This window comes from Lycorma delicatula, chromosome 4 (genome assembly GCF_047948215.1).
Source record: "Lycorma delicatula isolate Av1 chromosome 4, ASM4794821v1, whole genome shotgun sequence".
Classification (NCBI taxonomy): domain Eukaryota; kingdom Metazoa; phylum Arthropoda; class Insecta; order Hemiptera; family Fulgoridae; genus Lycorma; species Lycorma delicatula.
In genome coordinates this window covers 68,508,819-68,534,299 of record NC_134458.1, presented here as the reverse complement: position 1 = coordinate 68,534,299, position 25,481 = coordinate 68,508,819, and the positions used below count along the sequence as shown (strand labels likewise).

General features: G+C 32.4%; 1 protein-coding gene across 3 annotated transcripts in view; it reads right to left on the bottom strand.

Annotated features, from left to right (window-relative positions):
* LOC142323507 (OTU domain-containing protein 5-like) overlaps nt 1-25,481 on the bottom strand; it is a 44,189-nt gene that overhangs the window by 1,848 nt on the left and 16,860 nt on the right. For 2 of the 3 annotated variants that reach the window (XM_075363250.1, XM_075363252.1), the window contains 4 exons: nt 25,211-25,367; nt 22,750-22,961; nt 18,115-18,240; nt 12,535-12,727 (listed from right to left, as the gene is read on the bottom strand). In XM_075363250.1, the coding sequence (XP_075219365.1) occupies nt 12,535-12,727; nt 18,115-18,240; nt 22,750-22,961; nt 25,211-25,367 (688 nt within the window). The remainder of the gene's footprint in view (nt 1-12,534; nt 12,728-18,114; nt 18,241-22,749; nt 22,962-25,210; nt 25,368-25,481) is intronic. The other variant, XM_075363251.1, reaches the window with a different exon arrangement.

Below are 25,481 nucleotides of genomic sequence, written 5' to 3'. Positions count from 1 at the left end.
ATTGTTTGGACAACGTGTCATTTCACGAAATGGTGACATTAGATGGCCTCCCAGATCGCCTGATCTCTCAGCTTGCGATTACTTTTTGTAGGGTCACCTTAAAAGCAAAGTGTTCCACAGTAGACCTGCTACAACGGAAGAACTGAAGGCAAAGATCTGAGAAGCAATTGCGCCAATTCCAGTTGAGATGTTACGTCAAACCATGAAAAATTTAACAAAGAGACTTCGTGAGTTTACGTAGAAGAGGAGGTCACCTGTAAGATGTCATCTTTAAAAAATAAACTAAAATGTATGTATCCTAAAATGGCAACATCTGTACAATTACATGAAATAAAATTAGTTTTCTAAAAAAAAAATTTCCATTAACGTTATTTAATTTTTTAAATTTCCCGTTTCTTTGAATCATCCTGTACAATATTCTAATTATACTATTTTAATAAATAATTAACTGTTAACAAAAATAGTTTAGTCATTTTGTTAGTTGTTTATATTCAATCATTTATAATGAGCGCTACAATTTGTGATCCTGCCAAGTGTGAAGTATGAGAAGTAATCTGATTTTTGATGGCCAAAAAACAATTCTGTGGTTGAAATTTGAAGGCAAATTTTTGACATTTATGGGCTGGACATTATGAGTGATGTTACAGGAAGAGAGTGGTGACGTTAGTTTCGAGAAGAGTGAATGAATGTTCAAGCTGAAGAATGTAGCAACCAGTCTTGAGTGATTTGACTGAAAAAAATTGAGAAAACTGGTACTTCACTGTGTCACAACTGCCTTGATGATTCATGATCTTTGATTTATGAAGTTTTGACTGAAAAACAAGTCCATGATCCATGATTTTTTGGAACATTACAAAAATGAAGGTGATGAACTGTTTGAACACACTGTTACCAAAGATGAAACCTGGATTTCTTATTTGAACGTCAGAGCAGCAATCAAGCAATGGCGGCAATCATAATCTCCTAGACCGAAGAAGCTTAAACAAAAATGTTAGGTAAAGAAGCTTATATGCTACTATTTTTTGGGACCAATGGTGTCTTGCTTGTTGAATTTAGAGACTGCAGAACCACTGTGAGTGCTGATATATATATATTGTGAAACATTAAAAAATCTTAGAAGAGCTACAAAAAAAAAAAAAATGTGGGAATTTGTTTTTGCATGACTGTCCGCCATATATCGCACATCAGACAGGCAAGACAACTAGAAAAGTTTTGTCAGAAAATCTTTCTTCCAACATCCATCCTATAGCCCTGACTTGTTCCCGGTGATTTTTTTTTCTTCACCTTAAACAATGGACTGCGTCGCAAAGGTTTGAAGATAACAACAAATTGAAAAATGGCATTACCACATTCATTATATGTAGTTATTATTATGAAATCCTGATTCAGATTAAGGATAAAACTAAGTCCAACTTTTTCACTTGACTGTGATAATGTTCAGAATAATTTGTAATAGTTTGGAAGAAGATATTTTTATAAGTCAATGGCCACAAGGGAGGAATTCAAAGACAATTTCATTACAGTAAAAAACTGTTTTAACATTTAATTTAATATATATCATCATCATATAACGGTCAAATTCTAACTAAGAAGGTTGAAATGTTTCTTAAAATTTTTAATACTGAACAAATGGTATTAAATTCAGGAGCACTAGGCTTATACAACAGTACAACATAAACAAACTCTCAGCACACCTCTTTCTCTAACACTTGGTTAGGTTGCACAAAGTATACACCTTGCCATCATTAGTTGATAAGTTGCCTTGCCCTAACTGAACGTAGCAGGGATGAGGTCTGTTCCACTCATCATTTTTAGTAGAAAAGTAAAAATCAGTAAACTGATAAACAATAGTCTTCTTAGGAAAATAAATTTCAAATAACTAGAATTAAATACAAAAATAATAGAATAATAACAATTCAAATAATTTTTAAAGCAAGACTGAATTAAAGATGAAATAATAATATATGAAAAAGAATATGATGCTACTACATCTAAACTAACCTTAGGTAAAATGAAATATACATATCAAGTTATCATCACTGCGAACAGTGATAAGTTAGGCATATTTTAAAAAGTGAAGCTTATAACACAGCATCGGTTTACCTCTAGACAGTTTCACTGTTATATAATTAAACATGAATACTTAAGCAGTTTGTTATGATCAGTTTTTATGTGAAATTAGCTGACCTGGCAATGCTTTGCAATTGCTAGATTTGGGCATATATTATAGATTAGATGAACACAAATTCAAGTTTGATAAAACATTAAAAAACTGAACATTACAGAACATCACAAAATTTAACCTTCTCCTTTTTCCCTCTTCCAATCATCACCTCTTTCCCTTCTTCGCAAAAACATTTCTTTTCACATAACTAATATATATTCTGAATATGAGCCAAATCATACCATAAATACAATTTTTTGAAAAATCCCAACCCAAGCACCACCTGGGTCCAATTTTGGCAAAAATATTTCTTTTCACATGACAAATATATATTCTGAATATGAGCCAAATTGAACCATAAATACAATTTTTCAAAATATCTCGACTCCAGCACCACCTAGCGGGCCCATACTAATTCAGAAACCTTCATGGGCATGCGCATGAAGGTTGGGAAAAGTTTCATCCCAATTGGACGAATGGTGTAGGAATGCATACGAGATAAACAAACATTCATTTTTATATATATATATATTTGTTCTTTTGAATGTTATCAGTTTACAAACTGCTTCTATCATTTTACAACTGTCTACTATTATTTTCAGAACGATACACAATAAGCTTGAAAGTATTTTCATAAGAAAATGCTTTCAAGCATTCACCAAAGCATTTTCATAAGAAAATGCTTTGGTGATGAGGTTAGGTCATACAGCAATGTTTTTCAGTACTATGTTTCCAAATTGTACTCCTATTTTAAAATGAATTGTCAAGAACAATTCAACATTTTGAAGAAATAACAAATGTTAAGAATGAACAAAAACCAGAGAGGCTCAAATCTGTAACCACTTGTGATAAACCATTAACCCTTTCTGCTTACAAGTTGAATATAGCTTGACAATTGAAATTTACTATTCCACTCGGTGTCAAATTATATTAGACATTAGATTAGTGAGCCTGTAATACCATACTCCACTGTCGACATATTTTTGAGTTTTCTTAATTTGTATGATTGGTACGATCTCTGTTGATTTTGTTGAACTAAATCTTTCATTTCATTTCTCTTTGGTATTCAACGAAATCTTAAAGTACAAAAGCCTAGCTTCTATAAATTCCGTTTTATAATTATCATTTAAATGCTTTGCGAAATTATGAAGCACTTCACAAACAACAACTTTGTGAACATTTTCTAACTTAATTTGCACGAGACTTCCAAGTATAGGGAATCTTTTTTTTTTTTAATTGACCAAACATTCTTTTTATTATAACTCATCTTTGTAATGATGACTGTTATATACTTTTTCTTCTCTACTTGTTGCAGAAGTGAATGGTGTGAGCATCCATGGTGAAATCCCATACGGGCATACAGAACTTTACGGACTGAGCTTCTTCTTCATATCCTACTGTCATGCGTAATTCCAGGCCATGATGCATCTACACTTGTGAATCTTTCTGTAGTGTCGTAGGTTGTTTGTACATTAATGTATGCATAACATTTCCTATGTACATAGGAATCTCCTAATTTCAATGGTTTTGTAATTTGTACGCGAGAGCAATCTAAAGCGCCTATAACAGTAGGAATTTTAAAGCGTGATAACCATTTTTCTTGCGCTTCATTAACTTCTTCCATAGTTTCAGGAAAATGAATCCACTCCGCAGCCCGTTCATTAACTTTATTTAGGATGTAATTAAACGTTTTTCCAACAGTCGTCCTGTTAACCCCAAAGCCTTCAGCAATACCTGACTGATAGCCAGGATCACTGAGAGATATTTCCATCTTCAAATCTGATTTCAAAGCACCATCTCTTGTTTCATTACTTTCATCTAAAAATGTCTGCACTAAAATCACTACATATTGTTTTTCAAAGCGAAGTAATTGTTTGCATTTACTTGGACCAATTTCTCATCGCTTTTTGTACTTTACACTAATGGATTTTCATAAAAGCTGTCATATCTGTATAAAAGTTTTAAGTCAGCACAGGACTAACCTGAAATATGAACAAGTAAATACTGAAAAATATTGATAAGTATTCTGTTTTATTCTGTACTGAATACTGCAAGTATCCACTGGTAATTATAAGTAAATACTGAAGTTGCAAGTAACTACTGGCGGAAGTCAAGTAAAGTCAACACTATCAGTAAATACTTCTTTTTATTTTCATTTTCTTTAGTGATTACTTGAAAAAAAAAACAAGTACAAGGTTTTACTTATTTTTATTCACTATAGCCAATAATCTATTTGGTGGAATTGGGTTGATGTAACTTTGGAAGAGATGTTTGTTTGCCTTTCATGGTCATACTAAATGTGGCACTCAAATCTAAATCCACTCTACAAGATTTTTTTTCCAGTGAATAGGTAGAATCATCTACATTTTGTAAAGATAATATTTTTTTCAGGCATTTATGGAAATATATTGGGCTTTGCATGTCTCAAGCCCTAATTTTGTTGATCCAGGTAGCGTACCATTGTCAATGAGAACAAGTGTCAAAGGTAAAAAGTGTGATTGAATATACAGGAAATAGATACTCAGATTTCTATAGGCCTATTCAATTTTTAGAAGTTGATGAAAGTACTGTCAGTTTAAGGGCAGGATTGTTTCAAAATGTTCAACCCACAAAAACTTACCAAATGGGGACTCTGAATTTATGTTGTAGCTGATTCATTAACAAGAAATGTATTAGGGCTTACACCACACTACGGATCAATTACAACTCAGTCATTAATGTGTCCAGAATTAAATTTTACAAGTATAATAGTTTTAGAATTAGTATATTAAGTACAACTTATAATACAACAAAAATATTATACAGTATATACAGATAGATTTTACACCAGTGTAGAATTAATAACATCAGAATTACTAAAAATGAGCATTTATAGAACAAGAACTGAACTTCAAAACACAAAAGGGCTTCCTATTGAGTTCAATAAAAAAAATTTTTAATTAAAAACTCATTAAATACAAGCCAATTGAAAAGATGACAATATGATCATACTCGCATGGCGTGACAAACGAATTATTACCATGGGGGTATTCCATTTTAATTCAACAAATGATCATCAATATTTTTGATTTTGATGATATTTGGCAAATGATAACTACCCACCTTGTAGTGGCCAAAAAAATATTTTTTTTTATTTTTAAAAAACCTTATCTTGAGTAATATACTATTTTCTAACTTGCCAATAGGTAAAAGCAGCCATTTTCATCACCTTTTCCATGAGCTGTAGCATTCTTATTTTACATCATACAGAGATCAAAAAGGGCTTTTTGGAAAGAGTAAAAATGGAACTTTATCATTTTTTTACATAACCAAATCTTGTAATGTTTACTGAAGTAAAATTTACAAATTGTTTTTTTTAAATTTAGGGCCCAAAATATATAAAAAAAGGGCTTTTGGTAAAAGGCCTGTTTTTTACATTTTAACTCTTAGGTACTAGTAGTACTAATAAAAAAAATTGGGCTGTTACTGAGTGTCCTTCATTAAGAAAAATAGCCACCAAATCCTAAGATTCTGAAAATGTCTCAATTTGGAGACCCAAAAACCACATGTGGGACAGGTGGCTATTATATTATATAAATCTGAAATGATTACAGCAGTAAGTACTTTTTATGTACTTTAAAATTATATAAAATTTATTTTGTTAATAAAAAAACAAAGAGGTTTTTATGAGTAATGCAGCCAACAAAACCGCTAAAAACACAATTTCTTCTAACACTTTTACTTTATTTCACTCCTACTAATGGAAGTTATGAATAAATCTTGAACTTTTTGATAACTAACTTAACTTAGTGCTCCTGCCATTTTTTTATTGAGTAGAACTGATAAGTCCTCATTTTTCTTTGGTGTAATGTTGTGTCCTCTTCCAATAGTTGATAGAAAAAGCTCTGAAGGCATGAGGAATCTTTAAAATATTTTCCAGTCGAACCCATGTTTGATTATCCCTCTATGATTTCTTGAATGAAGTACAAAAAACCTGTGGATGTATTTGATATTCTTCTTCATTTTCATGTATTTTGACTGCAATGACTTCGCCTAACCACCACTTGCCATCGTATGCACAGCAGACATAATTTCTACATTTTGGCTTTGGTAAACCTATAAGCAATCAGAAACACTAATGTCCTTTTGTACTGATACTAATGTAAATGTTTCAATTAGAGATTGCCCACACTTTCAAAAATACATTTCTGACTTGTTGGAACATAACTGTGAGAGGTTCTTGTTTCTGGGACTGTTATGATTACCTGAAAACTAAACTCTGAGATATTCTTCAGTCTCTTGAACATCTATATTAGAGCATAAAATGTACGCTATATTTTTAATATTGTCTTTGTAATAACTGTACATTTCAGAAGCTGTAACAATTTGATTGTTGACTGTCCTTTGAAGGCTTGCTTTATTCACTGTTTTTACAGTTCCACCAATACAATTACATGGTCCTTTTCCATGGTATGAGGCAAAGAAAAACCATTCAGCTGTGATTTCAAAATCTTCTTGATGGTAGCACAAATTTATGAAATTTTTTGTTTTCATACTGGGCTGAGGAGCCATCAGAAAAATTGTTTAACTTGTGGTAACAGTGTTTTTACTTTATTTATAACTTGTTTTTGGAAGCAGAAGAATTTTGTAGTGGTGTGCTTCAAGTACTCACTAATCGCACAGTAGCTTTGGCTTTGTAATTTTCCTTCTTTTTTAAAATATATAAGAAACGGATGTACTGTGGCATAAGTTTTTGACCGCTGATATGACTGAACTTCATCATCCTGCATCACAAAAGAACAATTTTGAGAGAAATCTCCCATTACAATACATTCACCCTCAAAGTTTTCCTTTTTAGATTATTTAAATTTTCAGTAAGTTTATCTAAGTACTTTTGAGATGGAAGAATTTGAGTACTTCAAAACGGTCAACAGAAACCCACTGTTTGAAGATAATTTCAGAATCAAAATCATCCCTGCTCTCTTGCAGTAATCTGAGAACTTCAATAGTGCCTGGAAATTTTTCACACTGTGATGGTATGCACATTTCATTTTCTATATCACATACCATGATTGAAAGGAGAATTTTATAATCAAATTTCATTTTTAGAGCAGATAACATGAGTTTTACATTTTGGTGGGTGCCAAACACATAGAATGAGTACTTGACCCACCAGCCAGGACACAAAATTTAGGTCTTAAATCAGCAAGTTATGTTTTTCTTTGAAGCTGTGTACTATTCTTTTAAGTTACATAAGATAAGCCTTTTTTAAATATTAATTTTCTTCCCGTTAGCTTGTCTTACAGAGACACACTCCTTGCATTGCATCATTTGGCTATGCTCATCATTCTGGTAGATTCTTGGACACATTTAATAACATTTTCATCAATTACGTGACTGGTTTTCTTTTTGCCAATTTGTGGCAAAATTCCGCTTATTTTAACAAACTGTTTAGATTGACAAACTAAATACTGACTAACACTGAACTCATTTTGAATTTTTTGAGCTGCTTGGTAATAAATTTAAAATATTAATTTTTTTCCTGGGTTGTTGTAACCGTTTTCATTTTATCCTTTTATTTAATGAATAATTCTTCAATTCCTTACCTAAAGCAGCATAATTTTGTGGTACTAAACTGATTTTTTCTATAGAAATATTTAAATCAAAGGAATCGTTAATTTAATTTACTCGTAACTGACTTGGCTATTTTTGTAAATTTATTTCTTAAAACTGGTTTCTTTGCGCTGCTCGATAATTTTTGAACCTTAACGGGGGGAAATGCCAAGTGCTGAACAAGCTTTATTCACTGACTCAACTATAATACATTGAGGCACAAATATATCTTGACATTCAGGTTCGCTTTCTGTATCATCTTGTTTTTTGTATTTTATACACAGTACTCTCTCTGGAATTAATTTTAAATTTAGAATGCTTGCTGAAAGCATCAATATAATATAATATATGATAATATAAGTTATCATATACCAAATATCATCAAATTCAAAAATAGTGATGCAAAAAATTTTTGAAAATTTGTTGAATTAAACTGGAATACCTCCAGTGCTTAGCAGTTGCAGTAATAAAAAGGCTAGAGTTGTAGAAAGAAAATCCAAAAACATAACAAAGTCAATTAAAAATCCAGAGGTTATAATTGATTACACTGTAAAAATGGATGGTGTAGATTGAACAATCACTACTGTTCTAGTTATGGATTTGTAAAAAAGAGGTGGAGGAAGTTATACTTCTGGACTTTGGAAGTGTCTATTGTCAATAATTTTCATTTGTTCAATATAATAAAAAATTATCGGCCAGTAGTAAGTCACCGAAACTACATAAAAGAGCTTATAATAGAACTTGTTAGGGATGTTCATAATAAAAATCAAAAAGAGACCGTCAAGTTTTGATGAAAAAAAGACTGAATAGAAAATTACACTTAATTAATAAAATGGAAAAGACAAATTGTGCAATTTGCTCTAACAGAAAAGTGAAAGAGAGAAGAAAAGAAACTGTTTACATGTGTGAAACTTGTCCTAACAAACCTGGACTACATCCAGACCAATGTTTCATGAAGTACCACTCTAAAACAATTCAAAAAGTAAAGCTATAGTTAGATTTGTAAATACATATTAGGTTTGGTTGGTAGGAGTAATTTTACGGATATAGTAGTACAAGTGAATAATATAAAAATTAAAAGAAAAAGAATGAAGTATAGTATATGTAATTTGATAATTCAAATATTTTTTTTGCATCAAAAAGTAAAAAAGGAACTTCTTTGAATCAATTGGATTATTTTTTTGTAAGTGGAAAGTTTCAAGATTTATAAGTGAAAAAATATTCATTTATTAGTATGTTTAAAAAAATAAGCAATTAAATATAAATCTTGATTATTATATTAAATTTATAATTATAAGAAGCATGTGTTTATGTTATACGTACTGTACACTGAAATTACTTAGAGCTGGGGGAGCAGTTAGTGAAATTTTATTTCAGTGCAAAGGGTTAAAATTTAATCCAAGAACCTACAAGGGTTAGTTAAAAATTATCTACAGTTTCACTATAACACCTTCAAGATTGGTTCTTAGGTCACACTGATGCCTTCTGCTCATGCATGCTTAGTACAAATGTGGTAACATATGCAAAATTTGATATCAATCGCGTCATTTGCTTTCAGCTAATACAGTGTAAACATGTTCGCTCTGCTAGCAGTTTGCACCAAAGAGGAACAATGAGCAGTGATCTGATTTTTCTGATTAGAGGGTGTGAAAAGGACTGAAATTCATCATAGACTTTTTATCACTGGTGACAGTGCTTTATCATGTAAAAGTGTTTTTTTTTGTGGATTGAGATGTTTAAAAGAGGCCAGACAAGTGTGATGGATGGAGCAGGACAACCGTCAATCTTTACCACAAATGACAATATTTAGCAAGCTTGAGATGGTTCTGGTGAATAAGGGAATTACCATCAATAAGGTAGCATCTACTTTGAATATCAGTCATGGTTCTGCCCATTAAATCATTCATGACGAGTTTGGCTTCCATTAAGTCTATGCATATTGCCAAAGAAAGTGTTGTTACATGACAATGTCCATCAGCACAAGATTTGCCACACCATTTAAACCATCAAGTTAAATTTTGAGGTACTGGAACACCCTCCCTATAGCCCAGATCTTACTCCTCCGATGTTTGGGCCACTTAAGGATGCTTTGTGAGGTCATCAATTTTCCACAGACTTAAATTTTCCACAGACAAGCAGGAAGCAGTGCAAAATTGGCTTGGCGAACAACTGAAAACCTTCTTCATGAAAGGAATATGCTAGATTATGGATCACTGGTCCAAGTGCATTGATAAGGTAGGTGACTATGTAGAAAAATTAGGTACATGTTCAACTACTACCTTTGTGTAAATAAATTGTAGAATAAAAAGTGTTGATAATTTTTTACTTGCCCTCGTACTAATCTACTAAACCTTAGCACCAAAACCATGACATTAGCCAAAGATCAATGTAGCAAATAATGAAAAATGACACTTAACCTTTTTTCAAATCTGTTTAGCCCAAGAACTTAATGACGATTGTACTAGCAGAGTTCAGTTTTACAAAATTATCATCACACTGGTGCAAATTTCAACTACAGTTTTTAGTTATGCATCTAAAATCATGTAATTTCTTTTCAGTTGATTAGTAAACACGAGGTGCAGTTCAAAAGTAAGGGCCAATGAGTTATAATAGTTACTGGCAACAGTCATTAGTTCGTGCATGCACAGTAGCTTTAAGTGGTCAGTAATCATTAAGTGGGCATGTAATCAACACATAGCCATCAGTTCACTGATCTTTGCCTTTGTGAGACAATGTGTTAAAATGAGTACAATGATAACAAATCCATCAGTTGTGAAGTTCAAACAGTGATCAGATTTCTAAATGCAAGAGGGCATAATGCTGCTGAAATTCACCATCAGTTGTGTGAAAGATATGGGCCAACTGCAATGAGTGAAGGAAAAGTGAGGCAAAGGTGTCGTAAGTTTAAGGAAGGCCATTCAAATGTTCACAATGAACAGAGAAGTGGCAGGCCTAGTGTCTGGACGGACAATTTCGTTGTATGTGTGAATATAAAAGCGAGAAAATTGTTGCTTTACGATTAGCAATCTTTCTCTAGAATTTCGAAAGACAACATTGTTGAGAATTGTGACTAACACTCTAGGCTACTGTAAGTTGTGTGCACAATGGGTGCCTTAAATGTTGACAAGTGTTCACAAAAATCACAGAATGACATCTATATTTGCTTTCTTGACTGCTTTAACAATAAAGGAGACAAAGTTTTTCTCCATATTGTCACTGGTGATGAAATGTGGATTTCATACATCAATACCAACATGAACAACAATCCATGCAGTAGCATCATTCTTCACCTAAACCGAAAAAATTCAAACAAGCTCAGTATCAAAGGAAAATCATGGCAGCTGTATTCTGGGACCAAAGGATGAGCTTTTGATTGATTTAATGGAATCTGGAATATCCATCACATATCAAGTCTTTTATGAAACACTTTCTAAACTGTTTTGTACTGTTCAAAATGTATGACAGGGTATGCTGAGATCAGGAATTGTTCTTCTTCATGATAACACATGTCCACACATGGCTGCTGCATATACAACAGAAACGATTTAAAAATTCAGATAAGAGATTTCTGATCATCCACCTTAGTCCTGATCTCGCACCCAGTGACTACCACCTCTTCCAACACCTCAAAAACTGGCTTGTGTCTTAACGATTCAAGGAAAGTGAAGAGTTGAAAATTGAAGTGCAAAAGCGACTACAATCCCAGGAATTTTATGCAGTGGGTTTAAAGAAGCTTGCTTCACAATATCAAAAGTGTCTGGAACAAAATGGTGAATATATAGAGAAAAAAGTAAATACCTAAGTATTTGAAACCTTAATAAATTTTTCATATTTTCAGCTCTCATTCTGTTACCAATCGGCCCTTACTTTTGAATTGCATCTCATAACTGGAATACTTCATTTGTGTATTAAGTTTATTTCTTTTTATGAAAGAGTTGGTTAATACGAGTTATTTTTCTTAATTAATTTAAAGAATTAACTATTTTTAAGCATTAAATTATTCTTTTAAAATAAGTAATTGTTCACAGAGAAAGAACAAATAAATGCAACAGTCTTATTAGAAAACAATTGGGGAAAATTTCACAAATTTCAATAAAAAGTCTTTCAAAACAATTGCAAGTTGCAATTGCAGCAATAACATAAAAAACTGCCTCGAGAGAACCTACTGTAGGGAAGATACTGCAGTCTCACAGCCCTACCATGATAGATAATGCACAAGAAAGTTTAGTGAATGTTGCTTTAGTACATTCTGCATGTGCTAATAAAACTTACAGCAACAAAATGCAAATGTTTTCATAACATCATCAGTTGTAAGAAAGCTAATATCAGACCTGCACGACATAGCAAAACAGTTGTTTTGAAAAGTTTTTTCAATGAAAATAATTGTCTCCAAACAACCATTTTTGTTGCAGCCACTTATATTTCATTATTTTATCTCATCTCTTATTTTAGATTCTTATTAGAAAATCATAAAAATACTCTATTACTAGAACTTGGGGAAGAGTTGGCAGTTGTTATTGTACAGTATTTAATTAACACTCATTTCTTTCCAAAGTTATTTTAAACAGAACAGGCGTAGGTGGACTTAGGTTTGAACATGAGTTGTATGGTTAAATAATACAGTTTATTTTTTTATGAACCATAACAAAATTGTAATGCATTTTTATGTATTAGAGCATTTACTAAACTTATAAATTGTAATTCATTAATTTCTTTGAAGTCTCTTTTAAAAATAGTGTAACAAACATTTCCATCAGCTAACATCTGTGATCAATTACCTAAAAATTGTGGTGGTAAGATATTTAAAAATGAGGCTGTTTCTGCAATCTGAAAACCTGAAGTGGCACCATCAACCTCAGTCACTTCTGTCCGAGCAGGGCTAGCCCTTTCTGCTCCAGCCACTTCAGCTTGGGTAGATGCTATTGTAGTTGTGGCAACAGCAGAAGTAGAAGTTGCAGTTGCAGTATGCTGCTGAAAAAAATTTACAGAAAAATAATAGTTAAATCTGAACAAAAACCAAAAGTAAGTTTACTCAGCTAAAAAAAAAAAATTATTAAATCTCATGACAGATGACTTTTTATGGGTGGATCTAGAATGTTATATGAACAAATATTAATGTCCATTATCATGTTTAATTAATATCTCACTTGAAGCTAGAGTCTCACTGATTAGGAGCTGAAATTAAACTTGTATACAAATAGAATATAAAATGGACCATAAATTACAGACCTGCAAATTTATTTCTACCTTTCTCAAAAATAACTAAATAGGTAGTGTTTAACAGATTAGTACTAAATATTTATGAAAATGATATATTAATGACAGAATAATGAGTTCATAAAAGAGAAACAAACAAAACTGCATTAATGACTAACGCAGAAAAGATGATAAATGCAAAGAATACTGGAGGAAAAGCTTTTTCAATATTTTTAGATCTAAGTAAGGCTTTGATTTTACTAATTACACACTTCTTCGATATAAAATAGAGAAAATAAAAATTAAAAATTGAAGCACGGGAGAGACAGAATAATAAGAAATAACTGGTTTTGGTGAGTTGAAGTATGTTAAGAGAACCTATTGTATTGACTATTGGTATTGACTACCTAGATCCAATTCTATATTTATCAAATATCAGTGATGTACAATCACCGATTTAAAAAATATTATATGTAGATTGTAAAACACCAATATGATAGTGTTAAATTAAATGCATAAAAAATAGGTATATGTGAAACTATTAAAAATTTATTTAATGTTATTTAATAATATATGACAATAAATTCAACTTTACGGATTAAAACAATAATAAATATACATTACACATAAAAATAATTATAATACAGTTAGACATAAAACAGTAATCTTACTGAAGTTGTAATGATTGTATTACAATGAGAATGGTATTGGCAGTCAAACTGATGTGGAATTATCTTAACTGCCATCCCTTGCTGAAATCCCAAAAACTTTAAAAACTGTACACAGAGTCCATAGTAAAGCATTTCGTTACCAAAATGGTTATGCTATTCATTGGAGTAAAAAGCAAGTTATGCTACAGCAACGCTATTTCTGTTTTATTACAACTGTTAATATCATTCAATTTTAACATAATTAAAGCTTTTCGTCGAATGATCAAGTAGTATATTGAAGTGTATAGTAAGTAGAAGTGTATATTGTGTATTATCATCAAATAATATCTTACCTTAGTTAGTTTTATGGTTTATATTTATTCTGCGGTAATAAGTTTTTGGCTTCTAATATTATGACAAAAGCACATTTGCGCATGTACAGATATTTTATGTAAGATATAACTCTGCTTTTCATCTATTACTGTACAAGCCTTCAGATCACATAGTCTTTAAATTATATAATCATAATCTTTGCTCTAAAATAACTCATATATTTTCTTTAATAATACCTAGGCTCAATAGTGATGGAGAGATGAGGTCAATTTATAATAGATTAATAATTTCTCATGTGGAATAATCAATAATCTTTTGGGGATCATCATCTAAACAAAATTCACAAAGTTTCAGGCTACTGTAGAAGCCCATTAGATAGGTGGCATGAAAAAAGATATTAAACATGAAGGTTATTGTTTAAACTTTTATAACAAATAATTTAGCTCTAATTTTCATTAATGAATAAATAATTAATTTACAAAATAGGGTAGAAGTGTGGGTATCTTAATATGTTTGCGCAAGTGTAAGCTATTTAAATATCAGCTCATCTTCTCGGGTACTACCTAGTCTTTTCTTTTCTTTAAAAAATCTGACCAGGATAAGGATAAGCTGAACCGACAACTTCTTTTCTTATTTTTTTTCTTTTCCTACCACTCTTTTACTGTCAGCTATCAGTTATCCTAAAAATCCCACTCCTTTATTATCCTTTTCCTAAATTTTTCTTTTTCCTCTCATTCTACCTTGCTGGCCAGGAAAAAGATATCGACTACGATTTTTGAGTATCCTTTTAAGTAGGTTAGATATTTTTTTTTGTAGGTGAAAAACGCTTTGGTGTAATCATCACTCGGAATAAAATTCTACAGGAGAAAATTAGTAGCAAAAAAACTAGAAATAGAAAAACAAAAAATTTAAGAAAAATCACAGCTAAAATTTATTTTAAAAAACATTTAATTAATATCAGCTGTAAAACTAAAATTAAAAATAAGCGTAAAACTAAAAAAGTAAAATTTACCTAAAAATAAAAAGAGTTTAATAAAGTCCAAGAGGGGTGTAAGGGAATAAAGGGAGAGGTGTAACTTGGATAACGGGAAGACTAAAAATTAACATAAAAAAACTAAACACAGCACAACTAATAACACAGATAAAATATCACTAAAAAGTATATAACTAATATCACAGTGGGAAACTTAATAAGGCAAAATTTTCTTAAAAAGAAAAAGAAAAGTAAAAAAAATATATAAAATTTAAATAAACAACACTAAATTTAATGAAGTCCGAGAGGAGTGTAACAAGTCCCTTCTTGAACACAGAATAAAAAAATACATAAAAATCGTAACAATTAAATGAAAAGAAAAACAAACATGTTAAAATAATTCTTCAGCAATAGAATAAAAAATATATACCACAATTTTAAATTTTGTGTAAAATATTAATACTTCATAAAAATAGCAACACCTGGTCTAAAACTTCTTTATTATTGCCCAGAATTTGGTGAATGTTTCTATGCAATTTAAATTTATGATGCAATGCCACATAACATATGCTATCCACAAGTATGTGGTGCACAGTCTTGGGGCAGTTGTATCGTATGCATAGTGGTACATGTCCTGCAGACATGACGTACTCGTGTGTGACTCTGGTATGTCCTAATCGCAATCAATAGAGGACCACTTCCTCACGACGAATCTTTCTACATGAGGAGTCCTATGGCAACACAGAATCTTTAATGTGCTGAAGTTTGTTATCAACAGTAGCCATCGAGTCACCGTTCCACTATGCTCAAAAGCACTGTTTTATACAATTAATAAATCAAAAGTAAGAACACGAGTGGTGAAGTGAAGTTGATTACATGTGTCTTTAGGAGCAGAATCTGCACGTTCATTACCTGGAATTCCCACATGGCTAGGAATCCAACAGAAACTCACTTGTGTGTTGCAACGGTTCAACGCAGCGATTGCATTATAGATTTCAGTAACCAAAGGATATCTAGAGTAAAAATCTTCTAAAGCTTGGTGTGCACAAGTCGCTAAAAACAAGGATATGATGGTATCTTGGGTTAACGATATTCAATGCCTTACTGACAGTGTACAGTTCAGCAATAAATATACCGTAATATTAGGTAGACCAAACATATAGATTCTGCTATTAAGAATAAATACGCATCCAACGGAATCATTCTACTTCAATCCATCTGTGTATACTATTGTATCTGGGTTTATATGGGAGTGAATATGATGAGAACTTTGCTGAAAGATGATAGGTGGTGTTGATTGTTTCTTGTATATGATAAGATCAAAAATAAAATTATAAAGGTGATTCTCCACAGAGGATACATTGAAAAAATAGAAGGTATGTCAATATTTAAAAGCTGTAGTAACCACCGGGTATGTACACCTGTAGGTGCAGTATCACATGGATGATCTTTATATCTTTGTAAATTAGAGTTCACAAGAACTGCAACAAAAGCTGGGTGATTCGGTTGCCCTTTAAGATGGGCAAAGTAAGATGCTACAACTTGGGCACGTCTATCACAAAGTGATAGTTCACTGCATTTAACAAGTATGCTAGTGCTCGGCCCTTGATTTAAAAGCACCTTTAGCAAGAAGGAGAAAAGCATGATGTACAGTATCTAATATCTTCAGCACAGTATTACGTGCTGAAGAGTAGGTGATAAAACCGTAATCTAAACAGGAACGAACTAAGGGATAATAAAATCACAACATACATGACCGATTGGTTCCCCAACTGGTGTTGTTAAGGACTCGCAAAGTTTGGAATATTTTGTTTTTAATTCTTTAATGTGTTTGACCCAAGTAAGGTGGCTATCAAAAAATAAACCTAGAAACATATCGGGAGAGATAGTAATTAGCTCTCCGTTGAGAAAAACTTGCAGAATGGAAGGATCCCACAGCCGAGAAAAGACTACACATGTTTTCTCAAGTGAAAAGGTGAAGCCAGTAACCCTGGTCCAAGTTTCAAGGTGAGATATAGTGTTCTGTATTAGTCTCTCTGCTCTGGCTGTTGAACGGGACATAATATATATAGCAAAGTCATCAACAAATAATGAACATGAAACAGATGGCTGCAAACATTTAGTAATACTGTTGATGGCTATAGAAAATAAGGTGGTACTTAAAACACTTACTTGGGTACTCCATTCTCCAAGATGACACTACCTAATAAGGAATTTCCAACACGAACACGAAAAGTTTAGTCATTTAAGAAATTCCTGATAAATGCAAGCATACAGACCTTGACTTTTTATTCTTTAAGGATGTTAAGAATACCACGTCGCCAGGCCGTGCTGAGTAGGTTAGAGGTGAGGCTGCAGTGAGCTTGAGTGAGATCATTCATTATAATGGTAATAATCAGAAATTCTTCAGGAGGCCCTGATGAGGCCTTTTACTGCTATAACAGAATTCTATTCCAGAGATATCAAAAGTGATTTGAGAGAACAGAAGATGAGATCATAATAATTACATGCCTCTCTTATCAGCTGTCTGACTCACAGGACTTATCTCCTGCCAGAGAGCTACACAAAGTGGCGACTGTCACCTCCCACCAACAGAAGTTTTATTGGTGAGCTGTGATGCTAATGCCAGACACAAACTGTAGATCAGTAGAAACAACCACAGAAGTGATTAGTTTATTGAACCTTTAATAACTCAAATTTCTTAAAAAATTTGATTATAGAGACCAAACCCACTTTTCAAGATAGGTTGAAAAATTGACTGATATCATTTTTTCAATGACTGATTTGTGAACTTATTACTGGATGTAGAGCTTTAAAAGAACCTCCCAACTCTGATTATATGTATATAGGTTATGAGTAGTAGATCAGGATGTTCCTGGCAGTTCTTAAGGTATTAGGTGAAATTTAATTTGTATTCAAAAAGTTTATGTTGAAGGAAGAATCTAATGTTTCAATCTCTAAAATACATTATCCTATCTACACCAACTGAAGCTGATTTTTATTTTATTTAATTTAATAGAAATAAAACATAATGAACAAGATGAAAGGTGATCTAATCTGCATGGAGCTAATAATAAATTAAGATACATAAATATTAAAATACAACATTACTAGAGCTTGTTTCATATTCATTTCTAGTCCTTAGTGTTCACAAATTTTAAAATGTGAAAAATACATAATTCAACAAAATTGACAAAATAACTGACCATTGTTTTTTCTCGCTTTTCAGTGTCCCTGAGCCATTGAAGATAACTGTCTCTAGCAACCTGTTCTTCTATGGCCTCATTTGTAGCTTCCCAATCAGTAGCACGTAATTTATCTTCCAACATCGCCTATAAATTATAAATGAAATTGATAAAATAGTCTTCTGCAATTTTATAAAAGATTACAAATAAATATAAATTAAACTATATTTATTATCAGAAAAAAAAAAAGACTGGAAAAGATGGTCAAGAACCAAAAGATATCTCTCAATTATGACTTATGTTTTATTTGTTAGACAGTTTATATATTAAAATATATACCAGATGTGTAAACATGGAACCGGAATTTACCCATAGATAGCCCTAGCTGTCAATGTAATTACAATCAAACCGTATCATTGGCGCCATTTTCTTTCTTTGATAGCTGACAAAGATTTTCAACTCACAACAATACAAGTCTCATAAAACAGTATAGTTTTAATTAGCATTGAACACATTGAGTTTTGTACCTGCAAACTACAATTTGCAAACAGCATAGATTTTCTGTTACCATTAAAAAAAAAACTGCTGCAGAATTGTTGAATGCTTGTCACAGCTTACGATGAGCATGCTATTGGTAAATCACAGTGCTTTGAGAATTTAAAAAAAATTTAAAAAAATGAAGATTCTGACTGAGAACGAAGAACGTGGAATACCACCGAAAAAGTTTGAAGACAGTGAATTGCAAGCATTGTTGGATGAGGACGATGCTCAAATGCAATAATTCTCAGATCAATTAAATGTAACACAAGAAGCCATCTCCATACATTTGAAAGCCATGGGAAAGATCCAGAAGATGGGAAAATGGGTTCCACATGAACTAAATGAAAGAGCAAGAAAACAAAAAAAAAAACACTTGCAAAATGCTGCTCGCCAGGTACAAAAGAAAGTCAATTCTCCATCAAATTGTGACAGGTGATGAAAAGTGGATACATTCCAAGAATCCTAAGCGTAAAAATCATGGGTAACTCTAGGCGAACCACAGACATTGATTTCAAGGCCAAATCACTATGGAAAGAAGACAATGCTCTGTGTTTGGTAGGATCAGGATGTGATCTATTATGAGCTGCTAAAACCTGACAAAACTGTTAATACTGAATGCTACTGACAACAAATGATCAATTTGAATCAAGTAGTGCGTGAAAAAAGACCAGATTAACAAAAAAGGCAACAAAAGTGATTTTGCTTCATGATAATGCACCATCAGACACAGCAAAACCGGTCAAGGAAACGATTGAGGTGTTCAATTGGGAAATACTTTTGCATGCGGCTTACTCACCAGACTTGGCTCTGTCCGACTATTATTTATTTGCACCGATGGGACATGAACTTGCTGAGCATTGCTTCACTTCGCATGAAAATGGCTCAATGACTGGTTTGCATTAAAAGAGCAACAGTTTTTTTTTTTGGTGTGGCATTCATAAATTGTCAGAGATGGGAAAAATGTAAACTAGCGATGGACAATATTTTGAATAAATTATTTTTTTATCATTTTCATACAATAAATGTGTATTTTCTATACAAAAATCCCGGTTTCATATTTACACACCTGGTGTGTGTATATATATTGTTGTTGTTAGTACAGTACTGTATGTGTGGCTGGCCACATGAAATATTTTATTTTAATTTTTTGATTACATATTTTTATAATATGCGATGATTTTAATGTTATTGAATTTAATGTGTGATTTTATAAGAGGCATTAATAAATTCTGTCGTTGGTGGAAAAGTGTGTTATACTTTTGTCTTTGACATAACTGGTACAGAGGAGAATATGGACAAATACAGTAACAAAAAAAAAGAATTGATTTTGCTAAGTTAATGTATGTATGTATATATATATATATATATATATATACATGAGGTGCTACCCAAAGTTCGGGGAATTTTACCATAAAAATAAAATAGCTTACCATAACTTACAATTTCCACTGTCTCCTGCAAAGTAATCCACTTGGGCATTGATACAGTGATCTCAGCATTTTCCCCATGATTCCATGCATCCCTGGAAGTCTGCAGGTGCAAGTGTTTGAAGCACATTCAGCGTTTCTTCCTGAATCTCCTCATTTGTGTTAAAAACAAGGCCTTTCAATTGAAATTTTATTTTCGGAAAGAGAAAAAAGTCGCATGGGGCAAGGTCAGGCGAATAGGGTGGGTGAGGAATCACTACCGTCTCTTTGGAAGCCAAGAAATTCCAGCTAGCAATGTATGCGTGGGCGCGTTTTCATGGTGCAGAACCCAGTTGTTGTTACCCCACAGATCTGAACGTTTGCGCCTAATGCTTTCACGTAACCAAAAAAAAAACTTCACAACAGAACATCCCATTGACAGTTTGACCAAGAGGAACAAAGGCATTATCCTTATGGATAATGCCTTTGATGTCGAAAAAAAACAATCATGGACTTCACGTTGCTGCGAACTTGGTGTGCTTTTTTTGGCCGTGGTGAACTTGGCGACTTCCACTGCGACCACTGCTGCTTAGTTTCAGGGTCATACCCGTACACCCATGTCTCTTCACTGGTTATGATGTTGGAGATGAAGTTAGGGTCATCTCTTGCTGAATTTTTCAATTCACTACAGACAGCTATATGATTTTGTTTCTGGTCGTTGTTCAACAGTCTCGGTACGAATTTTGCAGCAATGCGTCTCATGTTCAAATTGTCCGACAAGATGTGCTGCACGGACCCATATGACATTTGTATGATTGCACAAACATCATGGATTGTTTGTCTATGATCTGCAACAATAGCCTCTCACACTTTCGCGATGTTTTCCCGTGTTGCGTTTGTTGATGGTCTTCCTGAACGCTCATTGTCATCAACTGTCGTTCGTTCATCTTTGAATCGTTTGTATCACAAAAAGGTTTTACTTTTACTCATAGCATTGTCACCAAATGCCTCCACAAGCATGTGATGGGTTTCTGCACCAGTTTTTATAAGCATGAAGCAAAATTTGATGCAGGTTCTTTGCTCTTTAAAATCTGCCATTTAGAACTTCACCAAAGCAGTAAAACACAACGTCACACAACCGCACGAATATCAACAATGCAATATGCTTTAGCTTTAATTTAAATGGCTATTGATTCAGAACAAAGCATTGTAGAGAGATGAACTAATCATTAACCCTTTGATCAGTATACACATCATATGATGTGCCTGAGAAACAGTGACACATTCAGTACGTGCATCAATTGAGTTTTTGCATTGGTGTAGTGTTCAGTGAAACGTCATATGATGTTTGGTACTCTGGATTGTGCTGCTATCTGTAGAAGTATTGTAGAATTTTTTCCTACCATTTTATTCAGCCGTTAGAGCTTGTTTTCACATCTTTGTTCGTGCTCATCATATGATGTTCGTACTGTAGTCAGTTATAGGTTAGAAACTGAAACTTGACAGTATGTTTTGTTTACCTCATGTGTGTTGTTTTATTTTCGTTAGTTAGTTTTTATCCTAACTTATGTCTAATTTTAATAACAAATTATTTCAAAATGTCATCTAAAAGGGAACTTGTTGACGACTGTTTACATCTTCTGTTACTTCTACATCATATGATGTGCATACTTTTGTGTTAAACTATGTAAAAAATTAGGTTAATTAAAGGGGTTATTTAAAAAAATTGTTTCAAAATCCTATTTTTTCATACAACCAGTTAATAAAAAATCATTTTGATTTAAAAAAAAAAAAAACTCATTATTGGGGAACAATTATCACAGAATAACTCGCTGATCAAAGGGTTAAATGAATGAAAAATACTCCAAGGTTATATGTGCGAAAACTAGTGCATGCGAGTTTTATCCAGTACATGCAAGAAATACGTTCGCATTATCATGTTTATGGTGCAGAAGAAGCTTCAATGTGTGTTGTGGCTTGCTTTGTTTGAGTTAGTTACATGTGTAAGACGTGAATACTGTCGTGTGTCAATAAAGATCTCCTGCATGAAAATAAATTCAGCAATGGGACAAACAACTCAAAGAAACAGGCAGCCTACTGAAGCAAACACATCCAGAATGGTCATCAGTGTCCGATGAAATGATAAAAGCAGTATGAACAAGTTTCTTGCGTAGCCTAAAGAAATCAATGTGGAAGTGTTCTACAGACGGTCATTCCTAAAACAACTGTTCACAATCTGTAAAAAGATGGTTACATTTCACTGCATATAAAATTCAGGCATTATAAAAACTTTAATCACATTATAAAGTGAAAGGATTTGATTTTGCTGTTGATATTCTGGTATAGGTTAGAGCAGGTTGATGATTTTTTAAACAAGTTCATTTTCAGTGATGAAACATTTCACGTTTCTGGATGAGTACATCACCATAAAACTCATATATGGGGTATGAACCTCCACATGTTGTTACTGAACATCAGCATGACTGAAAAAGTGAATGTGTGGTGCGCTATTGGACGAGACAGTTACTGGCCCCTTCTTTTTTGCTGGAAAAAAAAAACAGGGAACATCTTCCTGGATATGTTAGAAGAACAATCACTGTTGATATCTTGTTTAGTTTTCATGTTATTTATTTGAGTACGAAAGTGAAACTAAATATATTACAACAAAATAAACTAAAAGTTTATCAATTATAAAAATGGTTTTTATTACCTGTTCAATGTGGAAGTCTTCGCTCTGTCTCACAGCATCTTTCAGAAGATTCTTCTCAGCAGCACCTGGATGAAAACTTGGTAAACCAAGACCAACACCAACAGTTGCTTTGTGGGGATCAACAATGCTGTTGTAATGACTTCCTCTTTGGTATGATAAACGAATAGGCTCATTATCTGTTTTGTGCATTCCATGGAAAATATTGATAGGTTCTGAATTTAAAAAAAAAATAGAAATTTTAATACATGGTAAAACATAAGTAAAAGAAAGTTGTTTAGAAAGAACTTTGTTACTGCTAGCTAATCTATAGAAGCACACCTTCACTTACATTATGCGCTGGATATTCTGAATAATGTCATACAGAATAATGTTTTACAGATAATATTGTTTTATAGTGGTAACTTCTTGGTATACATATGTTACTGAAATTAAACCTCTACAAATTGCACACAAAGCATATATGTCAATTACATGCAATTGACTACAACCAAATCATACCCACCCTCTTTTAAAGTAAACAACTGGAGAAGTGAAGGTATAAAAACTGATTAAAGACTAGAAGAGTTAAAAGAAATATTTTTGAAAAATTGTCTTCCGCTGCTTCATGAGAATTTACTTCTGCCCATGTATGCTAATTGCGTAAGTTGTTGACACAATCTTGACTGAAATTTGCTTTGTCGGTAAACAAAACATACTTGCAGAGTTGAACTGGGGGTAGATGTTGAACTGGCTGTTTTGATATGGATAAAACTTATGTTTTGCTTAAGTGGCCTTCAAACCACTGAATGCGAAACTCCAATCCATTTAGAAAGGTGTCATGTACTGATGCCTGGACTACAATGAACTGAATTGATAATAGTTTCATCAATAACAGTGTCATGTTGGACAGATTGTTCATAGTTGGAACAAACACTACGTAGTGAACCTGTTTTTTGAACACTGCGAACAGTTGCACTAATTTCTTTGGTAGCTGGAATCCTGCGATTTGGAAAATGCATTTCATATTCTACTGCAGCAGCTGTAGCATTACCATTACATATACACAAAACTAATACCATATCTTAACTAAAATTCATAAAAAACCTTCGCTAACAGCACAGTTCACAGTACCTGATATACTTAATGTACCTTACAGAATGATTTGAACACTAATACAGTATTGCATATGTTGATCAGCTGTTGTTATTTTATTGCCGATTTTGAAATAATAATTTATTGTACTTCTGTCATTAATAAGAAAATTGTTATTTAAGTAATTTTTATTTATTTATTCTAATTTTAGTATTGTGTAATTTCCAGTTTTTTAATCTTTTTAACAGTAAAGTTTGTTTTCAAAAATTTTTCATATTACCAAAAAAAAATTTGGTTTATGTTTACATTAACTTAGTACTTTTCTGACAAATGTAGTAATATACAGTTTCTAAATAAAACTAGAATTTTTCTTTGTTTTATTCAACTTATCTAACACCATTTTGTTCAGAATTAAATTTTCGTTTAAAGAATTAAATTTAAGTTTTGTTTGAAAGTTTTATATGTTTATGACCCATTTTACAAAGTTATTGTACACCAAACATCCAAACAGGGCTTTTTTACCCCAATTTATTGAATTTCACCCAGATTTCTAAAAAAAACTACTGCCGATACAGTTCTGGTACCTATTTTATTCGATTTGTCAGGTTTGCCATAAGAAATCCCTAATTCTGTCCCTTAATTAATGTCTTAAAAATTTCAGTACGACCTCATTTCACTAGGGTACCTGAAATATGAGCAAAATCTTTCACTAGTCGTAACATGCAAACGAAGCATTTTAGGACATATGTTTATATGAAATTTTTCTATTAATTTTACAAGTAGAATAGGCTATGAAAGTCCTGGAAGACTTTGTGATACAATCTGCATAAGGAGGATTGCCTACTCCAGATATTATTATCAGGAAAACTGAGCTTTTTACTTGACTCAGATGATGTATTCTATGTGCATACTAAAAGCTATTTGTTTCTTTCCATGTAGTAATTTCCTGATGCTGCTGTTTTATTAGGTTGTAATAAAATTTTATAACGAAAAAAGTAGATAATTAAGGATTTTTTTTATCAAATAGTAACTAAGAAAACTAACTATTCCCAAAGGGTACATTGACTGACAAACGTTACTGTATTTACGGATCAAAGAATCACTAAATAAAAGGCTTTCTTAAGGAAAACTGACCCACTACCAGAATTGTGTGGCACATATTAAGTATCAAATGAGCTATTAACTAATAGGTCAAATGTCTGCTGAAGAACTAGATTATGAAAATAAAGAAAAAAACTCACATATACGTGGGATTTAAAATTGGAATTTATGTTCAGGATGTTTGTGTAATTGAGCTTGATTTGAGTACAGAACACCAAGTGATACCATAATTACAATATAATTTTATGCTTTCTAACAGCTATATTAAATTAAAAAAAATATTGCACACCTTTTCCATAACAGAAGACTTCAATAGTGCGATTGTACATCTCGCTCATTGCTTGCATCTCAATATGATTACCATGAGTGTAATCAAGTCTTTTGCGGTTAACATATGTATTAAAATCTTCAGTAACATACTGTGAGAAATAATCACTGTTGGCAGCCTGGAACAATTCCAAACCTTATTTTAATTTTATTCAAATTAAAACTCTTTTAGAATAAATTACTATACAAAAGTTACACAATAGTTGTCACTTATAAACCATAGTACATTTTTA